General features: G+C 40.2%; 1 protein-coding gene across 2 annotated transcripts; it reads left to right on the forward strand.

Moving 5' to 3' along the window:
• The first annotated feature begins 8,455 nt into the window (after nucleotides 1-8,455).
• prdm1b (PR domain containing 1b, with ZNF domain) lies at nucleotides 8,456-15,846 on the forward strand. 2 transcript variants are annotated; one of them, XM_085901354.1, is made up of 6 exons: nucleotides 8,456-8,641; nucleotides 11,097-11,216; nucleotides 11,915-12,155; nucleotides 12,958-13,847; nucleotides 13,923-14,051; nucleotides 14,358-15,846. In XM_085901354.1, the coding sequence occupies exons 1-6, from the start codon at nucleotides 8,474-8,476 to the stop codon at nucleotides 14,922-14,924; spliced, it is 2,115 nt and encodes a 704-aa protein (XP_085757480.1). In that variant the 5' UTR covers nucleotides 8,456-8,473; the 3' UTR covers nucleotides 14,925-15,846. The 2 variants fall into 2 exon arrangements, with proteins under 2 accessions (XP_085757480.1, XP_085757479.1); XM_085901353.1 differs by lacking the exons at nucleotides 8,456-8,641; nucleotides 11,097-11,216 and adding an exon at nucleotides 11,682-11,786 and having other exon boundaries at nucleotides 14,358-15,844.
• Nucleotides 15,847-18,693: the final 2,847 nt, after the last annotated feature.

Raw genomic sequence — 18,693 nt, forward strand, 5'->3', positions numbered from 1 at the left:
ATTATAGGCCTCATGTGCATATCGTGTGTGTTTTGACAAGGGATTTGGAAAAGGAAATTCTATTTTTATTTATTTATCCAACACAGCGGCGGCGGTGGCAAGCAATCCATAGTTTTTATATTGCCGTCTTATTGGCATTGCGGATTGGAATTTGAGACGTGATGAATTTCATCTCCGAGCATTGGAGGGCTGCGGCTTTCGGCAACTCCCACGCAATCAAACATTCCTGCCGCCGCTCGCTGTTCGGCGGACCCCGACGAAGCTGCATTCAAACTTCTGAGTGCAGCCAAAAAAACCTGGATTTTGGTACTTTGGATTTGAGGCTTATCTGTGATTCTATATTAGTGATTTAATGTGATTTAAAAAAAAAGGTTTCGCTCTAATGCAGGGGTGTCAGACTCATTTTCATTTGTTATGCATTGTGATATGCCGATTGATGCTGATACGAGAGACAAGTGACTGTTTTTCCAGTTTTCCCTTTTGCTACAATGAATGTTATTTATATATTTATATATTGATGTTATTTGAGTGATATTCATCTTATTCGACCTTGAATCTGCATCATTTGCCCTTTGTGCTTCATCGCTTGACTTTCTGCTCTCGCCTCAATTGCTCTACCCTTTATCACGTTAGTTTTGAATCAGATATTCCGATTTAAACGGGAATTCATTCAACAGATTGTATACAAATGAAAATCTATTCGATATGAGTGGAAGAAATGTCAGGTACAGATTTAAAGAGGCCCATGGGAAAGCCGAGATGCAGCTCTTCCGCTCTTGTGATTAAAGATTAAAGCAAGCACAATAAAAAAAACCAAGCACCATCCACCTCTAAACTAGTTTGAAGGGGAACTTTCTATTGGTATAGTTGCTCCCGTCCTTTTATTTTCGAAAGCGTGCCATAGCTCAAATCGGCTTTTGGAAATTAATCCTTGCATTATGGTGGGAGTGCGTAAACAAACCTATTAAGTAAGGGGGGGGGGGGAAATTGTAACACTTTTCTAGGTAAAAGCTTGTTTCTCCACAGAGAGATGAAGGTTATGCATTCTTGTGTGAATGTGCTCTGGGAAAAGAATGAAGTGGCAAGAGGGGGGGGGGGGGGACGAAGGAAACCAAGCAGCAAAATACGAGGCAAACCCTCAGGGAAGAAGATCGTCGCAGCTTTTTAACAGCTTGATCTTAAACCACCTCGCTCTGTCTGGCCTAGGTCCAGCTTATGGTTGGCTTTGTCTTTTCCTGGGCTTCACTCAGCCACTTTGCCCGAGTGGCAAAAAAGTCATTGTCTGCAAATCCTCCTTCACTGCTTCCCATCGTATCCCCTCCACTGAGATGTACTTATACGAGGCGGCGTGGGTTCAGTCTGACAAAATCTGAACTTCCCACTGAGCCGAGATTAAACTCTAAGTGACCGCACTGACAACTTCTCTCTGTGTAGTTGGCTCCTATCTTCCTTTTTTGGACAGTTTTAACACCCATCTATCTCACGGCCTCCCGAAACTCTCCTTGAGAGCACTTTCCGGACCGATCTAATAGCCTGTATGTTACCTCTCCGTGTCACGACATTTACTATACAGGCTATTTATCACTGTCCTCCGTCACGGCTTTTCTACACCATCCATCATTGATATTTCCCTCTCTACTGCCTTCAAAAGCACGAGTCCTCTCAACACCTGGATGGAAGTACTATTTTTGTTTTTTTTTGTTTCTCGTTATACAAAGTTACTCCCAATGCAGCATTAAACTGGCAGTCCGGCGGGCCATCAAGCAACGCGAGGAGTTTTAAGCAGTGCCACAATGCCATTCAGTGGACGTTAAAATAACTACAACATTAAATTCAGCCGTTAAGATTGTATCGTATTGATATATATGAGCCAAGTGTGACCGTCCCACAAATAAAACCAAATAAATCTCAAAATTTGCAAGAAAAAAAAAATAATAATCATTTGGGTTCGCCATATGGATGCCAGGCATTGTGAATAAGTAGAATTTAATGAGTTGTTTAATAGCCTAATTAATTGTAGCAATGCAGCTAACTGCTGTTAGATTAATTCGACATAAGCAATTATACCAAAGCGATTATATGAAGAATTGTTCAATTGCAATTCTAATGGTTCGCTGATCACAAGTTTTTCTTGGCTGAGTTCAGATGAGCCTTGGTGACCCTGAATAATCTAATAAGGAGAAAAAGAAATGCGATAAAATCCTCCAATACCAGATACAAGCTATTAAAATGATGAGTTTGGCTCCACATGAGCAATTTCAAAATCCTAGGATAATAGTAGGATAATAGTTCCATAATCACACACATATCCTGCCAAGAATCTATAACTCGAATCACTAATTACTTGTGAGAGGTAATATGGGGGTGTCTTCAGAGCCTCCGTCTTCAGACAAGGATGTCCAGCAGATGGTGGTGGTGTACAAGAAGCCAAAATTGAAAGAAGCTACATTTCGGAAAATGTGCTGCTAGTTTATTTGTCAGTATCTGGTGGCTTCTCTGGTAAACCATCTCAACATTGAACTGAATATTATTTTATTGTTTTTTTTAATAAACATGATTATTCTAAATATGTAGAAAAAACATTCAATATACAGTGAATACTGATAAAGCTGTTTCAATTGCCAGTAGGGGGCAGTAACATCTATTTCTTAATTGACAGATGTGCACATATTGCATAAATTGATTTGTCATGTTGTTATTAAATAGGTAAACATACCTCATGTAGACGCAGAACTTATGCCGCAATATATTGAGACGTCGAAAATTTATTTTAAATGGATCCGATGGATTATTTGTGGGCACATTTCTAAGAGCAAGACATTTCTAAATGCAGTTTGATTGGTTTCCGTTTGTGCCATTGTGGGAATGAACACAGTTGACTCACTTCCTGGACAATGAAAGTCGTACCACTGAAGTCATCAGAAGATTGAAAAGTACAAAGTATTTTAATAAGGAACTGCAACCAGGGTATCTGATGTAAAGTTGGTCAAGCATCACCCAAATGCCATCACCACCTGCGCCACAATTTTGGCCTACTGTTAGCTTGTCTAAGGTCAAGTCTACTTTGTACAAGTAAACATAGTAATTCCTAAAACCTCTGACCTATATGTCGATGAAGTCAGATGTGATTTTAAACATGTCAAGGCAAAATTTTGAAACTGTTGAGTCATTTTGACTCACAAACCGTAAGAGCTCACCCCCGCAAAATCAGCTAAATGAATCAATCATTTGCCAACTGGTACTGCTATTAAGTATTACAAAACAAAACAAAACAAAAAACAAAGAAAGAATAATAGGAATAACATTTGACCTAGAAAGGTATAGTATGAGCCTTTAAACGTACAAAAACAAATAAAAGGCTGGCAGTAGGGGGACTTGTAGACAACCAGACCACACTGACTGGACTGTCAATTGATAAATAAATTATGCAAAATCGGATGAGTCAGCGTGCGTTTCATCAGTTTTTAATATACAAAAAAAAAAGCCATGTAAATGTATTCCTGCCACAATGCAACAAAAGTGCTTTTACAACTTTAGCGGAGAAGAACATGTCAGGTCAGGACTATGAGACCGGCAAAACACAACAAAAACTGAGATCCAGACATGTAATCTGTCTAATCCAAAAAGCTGTGAAAACGACTGGAGAGAAAGAAAAAAAAGGGAGGGGGGGCATTAGTAAGAAGGCTAATTTCAAACTAATTTGGCCTAAGGTGATTAAGTGAGACTGGCGTTGTGATCAAATAAATGATAAAAACAAATCTCTTGACCAGATTTACATGCATTTATTTTCTGTAGTACTTATCTTCATTATCCCATTCCCTACCAATGACGGCTATAGATGTCAAAAAAAGTTTTTAACTGGGCTGGTTATAGTGTAGTGTCCCAGTTGACTGAATGAGGTGAGGCAGGTATTTTTACAGTCTATTTTAATCAACAATGAAGTTAATCAACTCATTAAAGCCAATTATAAACACTTTAGTGATCACTGAACAACACTATGACAAAAAGTGGCTTAATTGGCAACCAATTGACGAGTCGCCTTAATCTCAGGAGCACTCGTGGAAGAAAGTGGACCAGGCCAAGCCAAAGAAAAGCAGATGGACTGTTATGGACTGCTTTAGACAGCCTGAGCCATTGCTGATGACCTGTTGGCTGGTCCCCGACGGTGCCAGTATAGATTTAACCCGGCCTCCATAGCGTGCTGTGCATATGGGCCCCTAATTGGCTGGAAAGTACCTGGTAGTTTACCAGTCTGTGGAGACTGAGCGATTAGATTAGCCATGTCAGATTACAGCTAGAGCGCCGTCAGACGGTGTCATCGCAGACTCGCCCACTGCGAGAGAGGGACGATGGGGATGGGAGGGGTGGGAAGGTTGGCAGGGTCTGAACTGTTGACTGGAAACATTGTGACTTGCACTTAAATATGTAAATAATTTGATGCCCAATTTTTTTTTTTAGAAACTAATCTGGATTGAAAAATATTTCTTGTATTATGTTTATTTAATATAGACTGCCTGATTGGTAAACACAAATCCACACACACACACACACACACACACACACACACACACACACACACACACACACACACACACACACACACACACACACACACACACACATGATACACGCCACCTCTGAACAGATGGAGCCGCTTCTGAAGCAGATAATCCGTTATTGTTCTGCATATTTTTTGATTATCGTCACGGTTGTCGTTTCAAAAGCATACACAGACCTTGGCTTGATCCCGGTTTTACCGCTTGCTTCCGAGCTAATATCTTTGGCTCACAGCCTGAAAAGTTCACTCAATGAGAGTTCCACATAAGCTGATACATTTGAAAAATTAACAAACCAAAGATTTGTTTTTGTTTAGGAAGCATAAAAAGAGGATTTGCGGGGGGAGATTTGAAATGTGTTTACAACTGATTCTTCTGCTTTTATTTAATCCAGTAGGCGCTTAAGATGTTGATATTTCTTCAAAACATCTTACAAGTGCTGCCACTTCTTTTTTTTTGAAGGGAATTTTGTCCACTAGATGACATAAAGCTTCATTTTATTAGCACTCACGTGTTTTTCATTATAATCAAGTCTTACTAGTTCCAAATATCGATCCGAGATTTCTGTTTTTGCTTCGCATGACGCCCCGAGGACAATAAAAGACGAGTGAGATTAAGACAATTAGGGGGTTGATTGTTATCCAAAAGACGAGAAGGAGAAGATTAAATGAGGAGATTTAGGTCAAAGTGGGGATGCCCAGAGGAAGGCGGGGCTAAGCGAGGACGGCCAAGAAAAGGAGGAAGGATTGGGGTCAGAGAAATTGATCACTCCAGCATGCAAGCTTGCTCTGATTGAGGAAGAGAGTGATCCTTGGAAAGACTTCATTGGATTGACCTGAAGAGTGAGACAGGTTGAACTTCACCTGATTTTTTCAGCCCGTCCGGGAATGTCTTTACCTGTCCGAACGTTGCTCTTGTTTTTCCCTCTCCATCGGTGTCATCCGGCCGCCCCGCCTTCTTTTGAGCCTAATTAGCAGACATTTTTATTGATCCACTGGATTTGGTGCTGAAATCCCCTTCGCTGTCTGCCAGACAGATCCGAGCTAAAGTCTTTCTCTAGCTGGTGGTCTGGAAGATTGGGGGGGGGGGGGGGGTAGGCCCACCTGTTAACCACAAGCCAGAAGCGTGCCGACTTTGCTACACCCTGACATCAGCCTCCTTCTTTTTTTTTTTTTTTTTTAAATCCGCTGTTCTACTCCGTCACCTCAAAAGCCCAACCCCCAAATCCTTAAATCCTCTGTCACCCCTCGATAAGTTTTTCATCAGCCAGACCTGACAAATTTGAATACCTCTGCTAATATTGGGAGTGACATCATTTTGTTTGTGGGAAAACATATGAATTGAATAAAAAGAAATGGCCGTAAATTGAATTCCCATATACGTCACCAATTTAAAAAAAATATGTCCGCCATAAAAATTTGGACTAATATAAAAGACAGATGCTTCCAGGAAAACAACCCATGTAATAATGCCGTGTTACATATTTAAGATTTGCAGTCAGTGAGGATAATCCCCGCGTTTAAAGAGATCTGATGGAAAACAATGTTGACCAGTCGGTAAACAACAAGACAGTTGAAAAGTGACTCTCTCTACTGTGCAGTAACAATGCATCACTCCGTAATCATCTTTTATTTTTATTTTTTTAAAGATCTGCCAGCTTTGACAGTTTAGCAAGACAAAGACAATGGTGCAATGTTGAGTAGAAACTCAAAATGGGCTGGGCAAGAATTGTCACGATGATAAGAAGCAATTCAAAAGTCAGTTACAAATAACATGACCCATCATATTTTCATTTTCATTTTAGATGTACAGAAACCACAACACAATAAATAAGAATATATTCTTTAAGGTGCGTCTTTTCCACGACGGAAAATGCACCATCGTTCTTCACAGTAATTATAGACAATGTATACATACGTACACTAAACGCTTAGTCACAAAAAAAAATCCCAAATACCAAATTAAATTTGATAATTGTATAGTCACCATGACATTGCACATTGTGCATCCCTGAGTCATGTTTCCATGACTCAAAAAAAAAATGCATGTGACAAGATTGTCATGAAGGGGAATCAATTGTATTTCTATCTGATTATTTTCTTAAATTTTCTAGAAATGTACAGATGTGTTCCATAAATTGCACTTTCATGATTTGCTGTTTTCACATTTGGCCTGTAACTGGATTTTCTACTTGAACCTAAGGTAGACCAGACAGGAGCTTTCGATACACGCCACAACAGTCAAAGAAAAAGCAGGTAGAGGTATCCTTAAGTCTCATCGCTTTGTCTCATTTTGCTGGTCTCCAGACAGCCTCGGTCGAGGTGACCTAAGGTATTTTCTTCACTTTATCCTTTCATCTTGTCTGGACCATTATCTCACCCTCCCCACCCCACCCAAGTTACCCAACAAGAGTTTCATCTCTTGAAAAGTGTGTCTGGACAGCGCAATGTGCCAGACGTAATAAGATCGGCACGAGTCAACTCGCCACTTTGTCCCCGGAGTTTGGAGACTTGAGTTCTTGAGCCTGAGCCTAGACTGTCTGCAAATTAGAGAAATTAGCGCAGTCGGGCTTGAGCCAGTGAAAGACACACACATACACACACCAACCGACCCCCAAGCCACACGCCGCACCTCGAATAAGCAATCTCACCATATGGCAGCCAATTTCCTATCTCAGCTAAGACAAGAGGCTGGAGGATTCTTGAGATTTAAGACACATGCATTATTTCATAACAATGGAGAATTTCAAACCATTTTAATTCGTATCCAATAGCAAGTCACTATACCACTATCCCCAAAGAAATCTCCAATTTTAAAAGATTAAAATTATTTTAGGTGTTTCTGAGACTCACCTAGCTATTTATAAACGATAGGTAAGTATGGGTGACTCTAAAAGTAACCGGGATGCTCACCAGACAGTTCTTTAAATCTCTTTCTTATGCACTTAGGTGACCTGGCCTATATCTTTAACTGGAGGCAAGTAGAAGTAGAAATCAGAGCACAACTGATTTTGACTTAAAAAAAAAACAATCTGGAAATGTAGGCAATATTTATGTTCATAATCATGTGTGATTAGGGAAATGTTAAAGATGTTCAGCAAGATATAGGTCAAGGAGGTACAGTGGCAGCAGATTGCTCATTATGTGGCAAAGCAAGCAAATTTCTCCAAGTGTGTTTTCCAGTGGCAACAGGCCGACCATCTGCTCCTCTTTTATTCATTCATTATCATCTCGGCTTTGTGTTTGTGTGCGTATGTGTAAGCATACATCATAACAGACACTTGGCCTGATCAAGTGTACATACAACGTAACCAATGTTGTTGTCCGAAGCCAACAGTTGCGTGCTTCAATCACGTGACGCCGCTCGCTTGCTTGCCATTGGCCGGGCCGTGAGGCTAAAAACGCTTGGCGCAATCCCGGGGCTCGAGAGTTTTGTGTGACAGTGGGAAGAGTGGCCACTGGATATAGGCGAGGGGAAGACACAAGAGCAACTGAGGTCAGAAGAAACATTGAAGGGGATGACCTAACCAAAGAAAGGATGCTCCAACAGCTGAATGAATGTGCACAAGTAAGTGTTTATTCATTTATTGATTTAAAATTATTTATTTATCTAAAATTATTATTATTATTATTGTTTTTTTATTTAAGTGTATTTATTTAAATGTATTTATTATTTTATTTGATAGGAATAGTCTATGTTGATTTTTATTTTAACATTTGTTTTTGTTTTTTGCATCCAACTTTCGTTGATTTTTATTTTAACATTTGTTTTTGTTTTTTTGCATCCAACTTTTGTTTTCCAGATCGTGAGCTTTAATCAACAAACCTAAGACTGAAGGACTCAAACCAAAGCTTTCGCTTTCCTCTATACCAAAGCCAACAGAAGTTCGTCTGTCACCTGCAGTGTATTTCACCAAAATGAAGGAGGAAAGCACACAAAGTGATATGAGCACTTGGAGAGAAATTGACTTTGCTCTCAATTGTACCTACATTGTACCGGATCAAGTGTCGAACCCAAGTTTCAACCTGCCAAAGGCTATGACTTCTATTCCACGCAACCTTTCCTTTGAATACAACAAGGATGAGGTAAGAGCAGTTTTGGGTTGTGGAAAAACAACTGTTAATGGAAAAAAAAATATCTCCAAAGTTTTACTTTTGCTTTCAAAACGGAATACACCCTTCATACAAACACACACAAACAAACCCAGACACTATGACGTTAGATCATGCCAGTTGATCATATCACACCTTGTTTGCTTTCTTTACAATCAAACACACCCTTCTCCACCTCCCTCAGATTCTTCCACTCAGATGATTCATGCACTTTGCGATAACACTTCAGTCAGCTGACTGCTTGGTTTTCCCAAAAAAAAAAAAATGGGTGGCAGATAGTTTCTCGACAGTCGTTATCAATAGTTTGCAAACTTATCTTTGTGTCCTCTTCCTTTTTTGTGCCTGGTCCAAGATTTTGTCAACACTTTCGTTCTTTTATCTACAAACTTAGATGACTATCACGTCAAAGGTATTTTTCATATCGCGGTCCATCATATCCGTCTTATTTTTAAATCTCCCTTTTGCCAACATATATGATTGTTTTCCAATGAAGAATGACAATAAGAAAGAAGTCAAACGTGCTTGAAGTCATGTGCTGGAAGCAAACTGGCTCAAATCCAAGGTAGTTTCCTTTCCTAAAATACAGCTCTTTATTGTCGCTGTCGTCAAGGCGAAACTGTTTTCTACCGACTCGTTCCGGGATGAGTTTGTGACTTCAGAGTAAGTCACAATCTACACGGAGAAATTCACACGTCAAGGCTTTGAAGACTTATCGCAGCATTACTCATATTGAAAGTGGAAGAGGATAAGTGGAGTGGACTCAAAGAATTTGAGCTCTTTTAAAACTTTCAATCAGATTTGGAATTGGGACTTTGGAAATACTAGCCAAAAGAAGCCAAAGTTGTGTTAGTGGCGAAATAGTCACAATCGTTTTTGGCGTTTGATGAGATGGAGGTCCGGGGACAGAAAATGGTTTCTCCCAAATAGTGCTTGCAAATTTATTTAAGATTACATGAAGCAATCAAGGATATGATTTTTAAAAACAAATAAAAATTGACAAACAAAAGTTTTTTTCTTTACTCTATGTGCACGTGGCAGATGGCACATGAGCAGTAAGTGCCAGTTAGGGGGGGTTGTCAGGTTGTTGCGGAGCGTGCGGAGGGGGTGGGCATGGTGGCTGTGCGTGGGTGAGTGGTTGGTTGGGGGGGGATTTAGGTTAAAACCAGATGATTAACTTTCGTTGGGAACAGGCTGACCAGCCAGGCATCAGGCCTCAACCTGGCAGGCATACAGGCTATTTCCAATTCTAGCAACAAAAAAAAAAGATGAGAGGGTGGGGGGGGATAGCGTGGGGTATTGGGTTTTTCTGCACACGACGCAACCCCCACCCGCTTCCCCTCCGCCTTCCTCGCAACAACCTGAGCGGTTGAGCAGCGGCGGCAAAGCGCTTGGTTATCCACGCAACGCCGGCTTAGCACAATACGCCCTGTCACACCAGTTCAGCACATCCAAGAATCACTTCACATGAATATGCACTGCCACACACACACACACACACACACACACACACACACACACACACACACACACACACACACACACACACACAATGTCCACAATGACCAGTTCCTGGCATAATTAAAAATAAAAAACCCCAAAAAAACACACACGAACACTTTGAAGCACTGCTCTTTAATGACATGATAAACAACCACGTAGAGATTTAGGTCATGTTGTTGTTTTTAATAGTTGACCTTTTCATAAGGTGGTTTGGTAATCCTTTTGAAGGGTCGTTCCTCAATGGCAGAAAGAGGGAGAGTGTGTTTACTTTTGGGGTTAGTGGATTGGCTCGGGGGTGGGGGTCAGTTTAAAGATGGAACACAAAGCTTCTCAAGATATCCAGATTGTAGCCTGGTGTGTGTGACTGGGGGTGGATTGCAGAAATAAAATAAGCCTAAAATTAATCAAATTAAAAATAGAAAGAATGAATAAATTAATAATAATGACAATAATAATAATAATAATAATAATAAAAGGAAGCTTGCATGAATTCAAAATAGAACATTTGCACCTGCATCCATGAACACGTAGAATTCTTTGAATTTCTCCCCCCCCAAAAAAGTTGTTTTTTCTTTTGAGTCAGGTGAAAATATTTTTGCAGGTCAAACCCAGTGCATGCCACATTCATCGAGAAACAGGTTAAACCGCATCCTGGCTGGTTTCGCCGCTTTTAAAATGGACAGCGGGTCAGGGATCAGTAGGTGAGAGAAAGTAAAGTATAATTCCAGTCAGTGGGTGAAGTCATTAGTGAAGGAAAGTAGGCCACCTTGGAGCTTTAAACTTGCTGTCTGAGCTGACTGGGTCAGTGTGAAGAAGTCACCAACATTACGCCATACAATTTGTAAATAAAACAATTGATCCAAAAATAAGGAATAACATTTTAGTAGACGATTGTGTATGTTAAATGTACTTGTGATCTGTTTTGAAGGTGAGCGGTGTGTTCAGCAAAGAGTACATTCCTCAGGGGACTCGATTTGGTCCTCTGCAAGGAGACATCTACACCAAAGACAATGTCCCCAAACAGGCCAACAGAAAATACTTCTGGAGGGTAAGTTTTGATGAAATGACCTTCCTTGGGCCTTTTATTTTTTTAAACACAACTGTTAGTACACAAACTAAAAATGGTCATCACATCTTTACTGGAACTTGCTGCGTCACTCAGGAAATATAATTTCTCCCGAGTGAATTCCCATTCTTTTTCCCGTGAATGGTATTTCCCTTCCGGCTTTATTTCCTGTAACCTTGTGAGCAGAAGTGGGAACCCACGCTCATGAACTCAATTACATTTCTTAGTTCAGTCAAGTACATACGTGTACAATTTGGCTGCCGGCCAGTTGTGTTTTTTTTTTTTTTCTTTCAAAGAGAAGTGGAACTATTTCTGACTACCGGTACTGTCAATGACGAGAGTGAAAGGGAGAGAGAGAGAGAGAGAGAGAGAGAGCGTGACACAGCAAAGTGAAGCCCGCCTCCAAGCTACAAATAGAATGACAGCTCAAGCACAAATACACAGGATTGACAGAACACACACAACACACAGTGAGGCCCGCCCGCACTTGAGGAACGATCAGCACATTAGAACGGAAGAAGATTGAGGATAACGTACATGGCAGGCTTGAATGTTTGTACTTTTACTCCCTTTATAAATTTCTTTATTCCCCAATTCAGCTATACATTAAGTATGAAAAAAAATGCATACAAACTAAGTGCATTGACTCAAAAATAGTTTTTTTTTTGGGCTTGTTGCAGATTTATAGCAACGGGCAACTGCAGAACTTCATCGATGGCTACGACGTCCACAGGAGCAACTGGATGCGTTACGTCAACCCGGCACGATCTTTGAGCGAGCAGAACCTGGTGGCGTGCCAGAACGGTCGAGACATCTACTTCTACACCATTCGGCCGGTGGAACCCAAACAGGAGCTGCTTGTGTGGTACAGCCAAGAGTTTGCCCAGAGGTTATGCAGTCAGCAGGAGAATAACAAACACAGTGAGTGCAAGATTTAAAAAAATTCTCTCTCTCTCTATATATATATATATATATATATTAAAAAATAATATTTAGTCATTAAAAGAAAACAAATCAGGATTTGCTTCTATCATATATTTAGTGTGACGGCCCTGATATCGATCTTGGACGTGAAATGAGAATGATGGATGTTTAAAGTCCTTCAGTGAATCATTTTTAAAAAGCTATTAACCAAACACAACAGCATTATATCCTCATCCAGAGTGATTGTGTATTGCTCCAAAGTTGAATGACTCCCAGTGACTAATAGTACAGCAGTGTAATTACATTGTTAAAAGTCTAAAAGCACTCACACGAGTTTCATTCCAAAGTCTGTACTTGCGCAACATTTGTCATGACTATTATGAACTATTTTAGCTTCAAGGTGAAATCCAAACGCTGGCAAAGCATTAGGCACATTCCAACTTGTCAGACAAAAAGAAGTAAACCTGAATACTGATGGAAGTTAACCCCCCCCCCCCCCAAAAAAAAAGCTGACGCATTGTGTAAATTATCCACTAATTATTGTTTCAGCGGCGCAGACGTGACATGACACATGGATACTCATTTAACCACCAAGCTATTCTCCCACACAACATCATGACTTGAATTGACAAAGAGAAACTTACACCGGATGGTTTTATACGCTATGAGTCAAACCTAATCGTTTACTATCACTGGGAGCGGCATACGTGGGTGGATGTGTTGTCATCATATATGAAATTCAAGTCCTTCCTATATTTTAACTTAGCATTCCACTCAAAATAATTTCCGTCTGTTGCAGAGAACATGAATGTTGCCGACGAGCAAGAAAACGCCAAACAGCCAATGTGGCCCGAGGAGAAAACAAAGGAAGAAGTGAAAGAGGAGAGACATGATGAAGAAGTGGATGTGGAGATGTTAGGGAGAGACACTCCTCCAGATACTCCCGATGACCAAATCATGGATTTCAGCAAAAAGATTGAGAAACAGGAAAAGATGGACAGGCACCAAGTGGAGTTCATTCCATCCCCTCAGCCCGAACAAAGGCACGGAGTGAATCCTCCTTACTTACCCGATCACCTCTCGGCACTATCACCTGACCAACGAAATTTACCCCTTCACCTCCACGGCCTCTATGGCCACAGGGAAGGCCTGGTATCATCTCACCCGCTTTACCCTCAATCCAGACCCCTCCAGCCGCCCTACCAGCTCCTTCCTCCCTTCACCTCGCACTATCCTCGCCTCCTCCTCCCTTCATACTCCCCTCCGTTCCCCGGAATGTTGCCTTCTAGAGGATCCCTCCGGTATGGTAGCTATCTCGGCACGGATGGTATCCCATACCCTCCCCTCAGCACCCCTAACCTCCTCACAATGTCCTTGCCATACTCTTCATCCCCACAAGGCGGTCTGAAAGAGCTAACCCCTAACGTGTCCCCACCGAGAGGTGCCCCGGCCACCCCTGACCTCTCTCCTGTTCCCAAGCCAACGAGGCAATTTCCCTCGCCCGGACATACTTCCTCTGGTTACGAGGAAGCGATGAACCTAACGTTGGACATTACCAAAGGCAACTCGGGGTCACGCAATCGTCCCGGGCACAAATCCTTGCCCTATCCTCTGACAAAACAGAATGGAAAGATCAAGTATGAATGTAATATTTGCGCAAAGACCTTCGGACAGCTGTCGAATCTCAAGGTAGGGACTTGGATATCCGCGTGTTTGCACTCGTACGAAAGGGCTCTGGTTTAATTGTGGTTTTTGTCACTGTAGGTCCACCTTCGAGTACACAGCGGCGAGAGACCTTTCCAGTGCAACTTGTGTAAAAAAAGTTTCACTCAACTGGCTCATCTACAGAAGCACCACCTCGTCCATACAGGAGAGAAGCCGCATGAGTGTCAGGTATGTTTAAATTAGTGTCATAAAAAAAAAAAACGGGTTATAAAACTCTTGCGCAATGTGTCATCCGGATGTTGTCCTTTGCGGGAACTTAATCAGCTAAAATGACTTTTCCTAGCATATGTGAGAAAGTTGAAAGTGCTGTCAAACAGAACTGGTTATAGAATTCCTGCGGTAAAGAACAAGAATAACAACACTCCGCGTCATTCCACATTGAGCCCAAAATAATCCCGACATCAATGCTGCCGTCTGTCGCAATCGTTTACGTGACTGGATGACTTTTGAGAAATCTTGTTTCATATTTTCCAGGTGTGTCAAAAGCGTTTCAGTAGCACCAGCAACTTGAAAACTCACCTTCGACTTCATTCTGGGGAAAAACCTTACCAGTGCAAACTGTGCAACACCAAATTCACTCAATACATCCACCTCAAGCTGCATCGTCGTCTCCACAGCAGCCGTGATCGACCTTACCACTGTCAGATGTGTTCCCAGGCCTTCTTCCACCATTTCTCCCATCGCATCCACCAACGCAGCTGCTGCCCGGCCAACTCAGGCTCGCCGGTCAACATTCACATGAAAGAAATGCTCGAGCGTTTTGACGCTAGCCAAGAATCCGACACTCTCACGGAAACGGCGTCGGCGTCACAGGTGGAGGAGGCTGTGGAGAGATGGCTTGCTCGTACCTTGGAAGGTGAGGGCAAGGAGGACCAGAAAGAAGCCACCTTTCTACTCAAAGCTCTGACTCTGGCTGTTAACGCACCTGTCAGCCAATCAGCAGCCCAGGTTTCCCAGCACAGTTCTCTGGCGGCCTATCAGGAAAGAGCTAGCGTCGTCCATCTTCACAAGAGTTCGACGGTCAAGTTGGAGGGTCAGTGAGATACAACCAAACAAAGCCTTGAAAGGAGCAAAGGAGATTTCAAGATGGACTAAATAGAGAAACAAATGTCGCCAAAAGTAGCCTCTGTTTTGACTGAAGAGATGAAATATATCCGATTTTTTTTTCCTTTTATTTTTTTTTAAAATGTGAGCAGCATTCCAAAGACTGGACGTGGTGTTTGATTCGACAAATTGTGCTTCCTCCCAATGAATAATACAAAATGATATTGTCAAACTGTGAAGTCAATTGCTTTTACTCAGGTAGTTTTATTTAGGTGTGTGTTAACTTATTATATTTACACCTGTTTTAATTAGAGATGCTTATTTATTTAGCTTTATTGTTGTTTATTTGATGGTAGACATTGAAACGACTCAGGAATATTAACAATTGTCTTGGTTTATTTTTGCTTGCTTTACTTTGTGTTTTGTGTGCACAAATTATTTTACAATTTGTTAATTTATTTATTTATAATAAAAAAAAGGGTCAAATCTGGTATGTTTAATTTACATCTGAATGAGCATTTGCCAAATTATCGTTGTTAGAATCATTTTGCAAGATGAGAACTGTTAGGCGGTAGCTAATCACCGTATGGAACGAAATACATATAGCCGAAAATTGCTTTTGCTTGATTACAGATGTGAAAGTAAATTTTATTTCCATGCTTTCAGTTTTTATTGAGGACTCAAAGTAGGTCGCTGTAGCTTTGCACTGGATTCCATTTTTTACAGGTGTTCCTACGTCTCAATCCAAATCGTTTTTAGTACAAATAGAAAACGTTTTTTTCCAAGGTTTGACCCTGTAGTTTTTTTTTTTTAACTGGTTTGAGATTGTAAGAATTTTTATGTAAGAGACTATTTTGATGATACTTTTATACGACGTAGTGTAATAAAGATTGTTTCAACACTATATGTACACACATGAGCGTGTGAACTGATTTTTCCCGTGAGTCAAAGGTTTCATCAACAAATCAAAAATTTGCTCTTTCCAGTAATCCTCTGCTATAGTTTTTTGTTTCGGTTTGCATGTGATGTCCTGTCTTTGACCAAAAAAACCCCCAAAAAAAACAATTTATTTCCTCTTACTACTCTGCGTGGGAGTACCCACATCAGTAACGCCTACGTACGTGCCCAAGTAAAATCGTCTCAAAATTCTTATTTGTGGCGCAATACCATACTGCAACATTGACGGGAATGTTTTTGATGAACTGTCAAAACCTAAATACTAGTCATGCGGAAGTGATATATAAACAAAAAATAAAGACTGGAGACTGATAAAACAATGTAAATGATGGCAAGTCATAAATGTAGATGCATCTTAAAATAGGATCAATTAATATGCCCAATCGGTTGGGGATACTGTGGAATAATAAAATATTTCTAATGGTTCAAAAAAATGATGTCCACATCAAGTGTTGGACTGTAACCCAAAAAAACAGACTTTTTTTGTATGACTACAATTTGTATTCTCATTTTCTAGTTGGGCCTGTACGTTTTGAGGAAGTTGCCTGTGTGCATTATAAAATATCTTGCCAACAGAAGAACATAAAAAAAAAAAAAAAAAAAAGAACAATACATATGAGTAGACAAAAATCTCATGGTTTTAAAAGAGCTTTTGAGAAATTTCCCAAGCAATAATGCATCTTGAAATTTGAATTTACAGGCAATGTATGTGATGCCTGATGACATCATTGTCACTAAGAATGAAACCATGTTTGACAAAAACTAATTGGCCAATTTTGGACATTTCAGAGAGTCATGGACATAAGAGTTTTACGAGACCTGTTTGAACACATTACGTGTGTGTGCTGGGATTGTCGGAAGTAATCTCTTCTTAGAAATGATGACAAGGCTCGGGTGATTCAGTATAGAGCGACTTTGGGGAGGGGAAGAAAAATGAAAGAATGGCAAAGATAGCAGTCATTTCACAATCATTTCCTCGCTCACGTGTGCAGCTTTAGTGTCCCAGATGAGTTTTAGTGAAGGCCACGTACACCTTGGAGAAACAGCCAAGTGTTCAGTACCACCTAAAAGTGGTGGTGCAATATATTACTTTTCAGTTTGAGCCCATTGTCTGGCACACCTTTGTTGTTTTGGGTGAATTGAAATCATCATTCATTTAAAATTTTAAAGTGAAAGCAGGGTTGGTCAGTTTTCACAATAGAAAAAATATATATATATATTTTTTGTATTTTATTCCTGCTTAGATAAATACATAAATTAATTGTCTCTTGTATTAGAGCAAAAAATAAATCAAAAATAATTAAAGGGGAAAATAAGTTATATATTCTATGCACCCCTTATTTGTCTAAAGTAGGTGAGCCGTGACAGTGCTATCATTTTATCCTGTAGAGATTCACAAAATCCCCCTGTGCCATGTGGCAAATTCATTTCCCAGTAAGTACAGAGTCCGTGTTGTGAGTCATACTCGCTTTACTTTCAGTTGCTGTTGTTTGTCCGTCAGCAGTGAAAGGCCATGCAAAGTACAGCCATGGGTGTGGCTGTTTAATTAGAACACATTGAGTTGGTTAGGACAACCTGGTCTAAAGGTAAAAGTGTTAAGATAAAGAGTACAAATGTTCACACGAATTTATGAGTTAACGTCAGTATAGGGTCAATCAAGACAGATTGGGCTAAGGAAAATGAAAGGACCAACTATGAATTACGTACAAGGAAAAGAATTATGTCACACATATCATATTTAACTCGAAGGGCAATGGAAAATGTAGTTAGGTTGTATCTATTAAGTCTCCAACCAAGAATATTTTTGAAATGGTTTATGATTTTTGTATCAATAAATCTCAGATAGTCTCCCAATTAGAAAATTGCATTATGATTGCTGTTTTTAATTTGATATCTTTTAAATTCTCAATCTTGTCGATCGTGTGTTGATTGGGGACAATGTTACACATTTATTTGAATGTTTTGCATTACACGTTGTCTTTTGTTGTACTACAGTAGTTGACATGTAGGCTTTAACCCCAGCGTCGTTTGATAACGTTATAATAGCGCCACCTAGCGGAAGAATAGGACACTCGCATGCCAATAATTATTTTGTGCTGTTTTGGAATTATGTCGCCATCGAGTGATGGAATTTGGCACTTGATGGAATATAACACTGAAAGAGGCGCAAATGTGATCAGTTGACTGGAAAAATAGCCAGTAAGAAATAGTTTTGCTTAAATAGGCAATTTCAAGCTAATATTTGAGACAGTACGACGCAAAGATGTCAAAATTACTTACAATGGGGGAAAAAAAACTGGTGACATGATTGTTCCCTCTTATAATTGTGTTTTGCTTTTACTGAGAAATTGAAGAGAAAAAAAATCACAGAGTCAATAAATTGCTGCTGTCCCTCTTTTTGTCCATATAAGATTATTAAGATCTCAATCTGTTGACTTTTATTTCATTTTATTTAAGACATGTTTACATTGGTGTCCTCATCAGCAATGAGCCTCCTTAGACAAAGAGCGCAGTTTCCATTTTGGATGTTTGAAAAATAAAAGTACCTGCAAAATCTATTTACAGTACAGTAACAATTTTCTAAGTGGTACTTTGAGGAGTCATTTTACTTCCCACGGGATCTCTAGTTATTGTCAAAGTCAAGGTACAGTTTGAAGTATAACAAAAAAAAAAAAAAACTTCTTCTAAAGAAAGGGTGACAATATGCCAAATGTCCCTGAGGACTTATTGCGGCTGTCCCGTTGGAGAATTTGGCCAAAGGCAGCAGGGGGATATGGGAGCTGCTCTGCAAAACCGGTCTATCTTCAAG

The sequence above is a fragment of the Syngnathus leptorhynchus genome, chromosome 20 (assembly GCF_054491065.1).
Source record: "Syngnathus leptorhynchus isolate UIUO chromosome 20, UIUO_Slep, whole genome shotgun sequence".
NCBI classification, from domain to species: domain Eukaryota; kingdom Metazoa; phylum Chordata; class Actinopteri; order Syngnathiformes; family Syngnathidae; genus Syngnathus; species Syngnathus leptorhynchus.

Coding starts and splice junctions, on each gene's coding strand:
- prdm1b (XM_085901354.1), top strand. CDS start 8,474: ATGAAGGAGGAAAGCACACAAAGTGATATGAGCACTTGGAGAGAAATT. Junction 8,642..11,096: donor TTGAATACAACAAGGATGAG/GTAAGAGCAGTT, acceptor TCTGTTTTGAAG/GTGAGCGGTGTGTTCAGCAA. Junction 12,156..12,957: donor GCAGGAGAATAACAAACACA/GTGAGTGCAAGA, acceptor CGTCTGTTGCAG/AGAACATGAATGTTGCCGAC.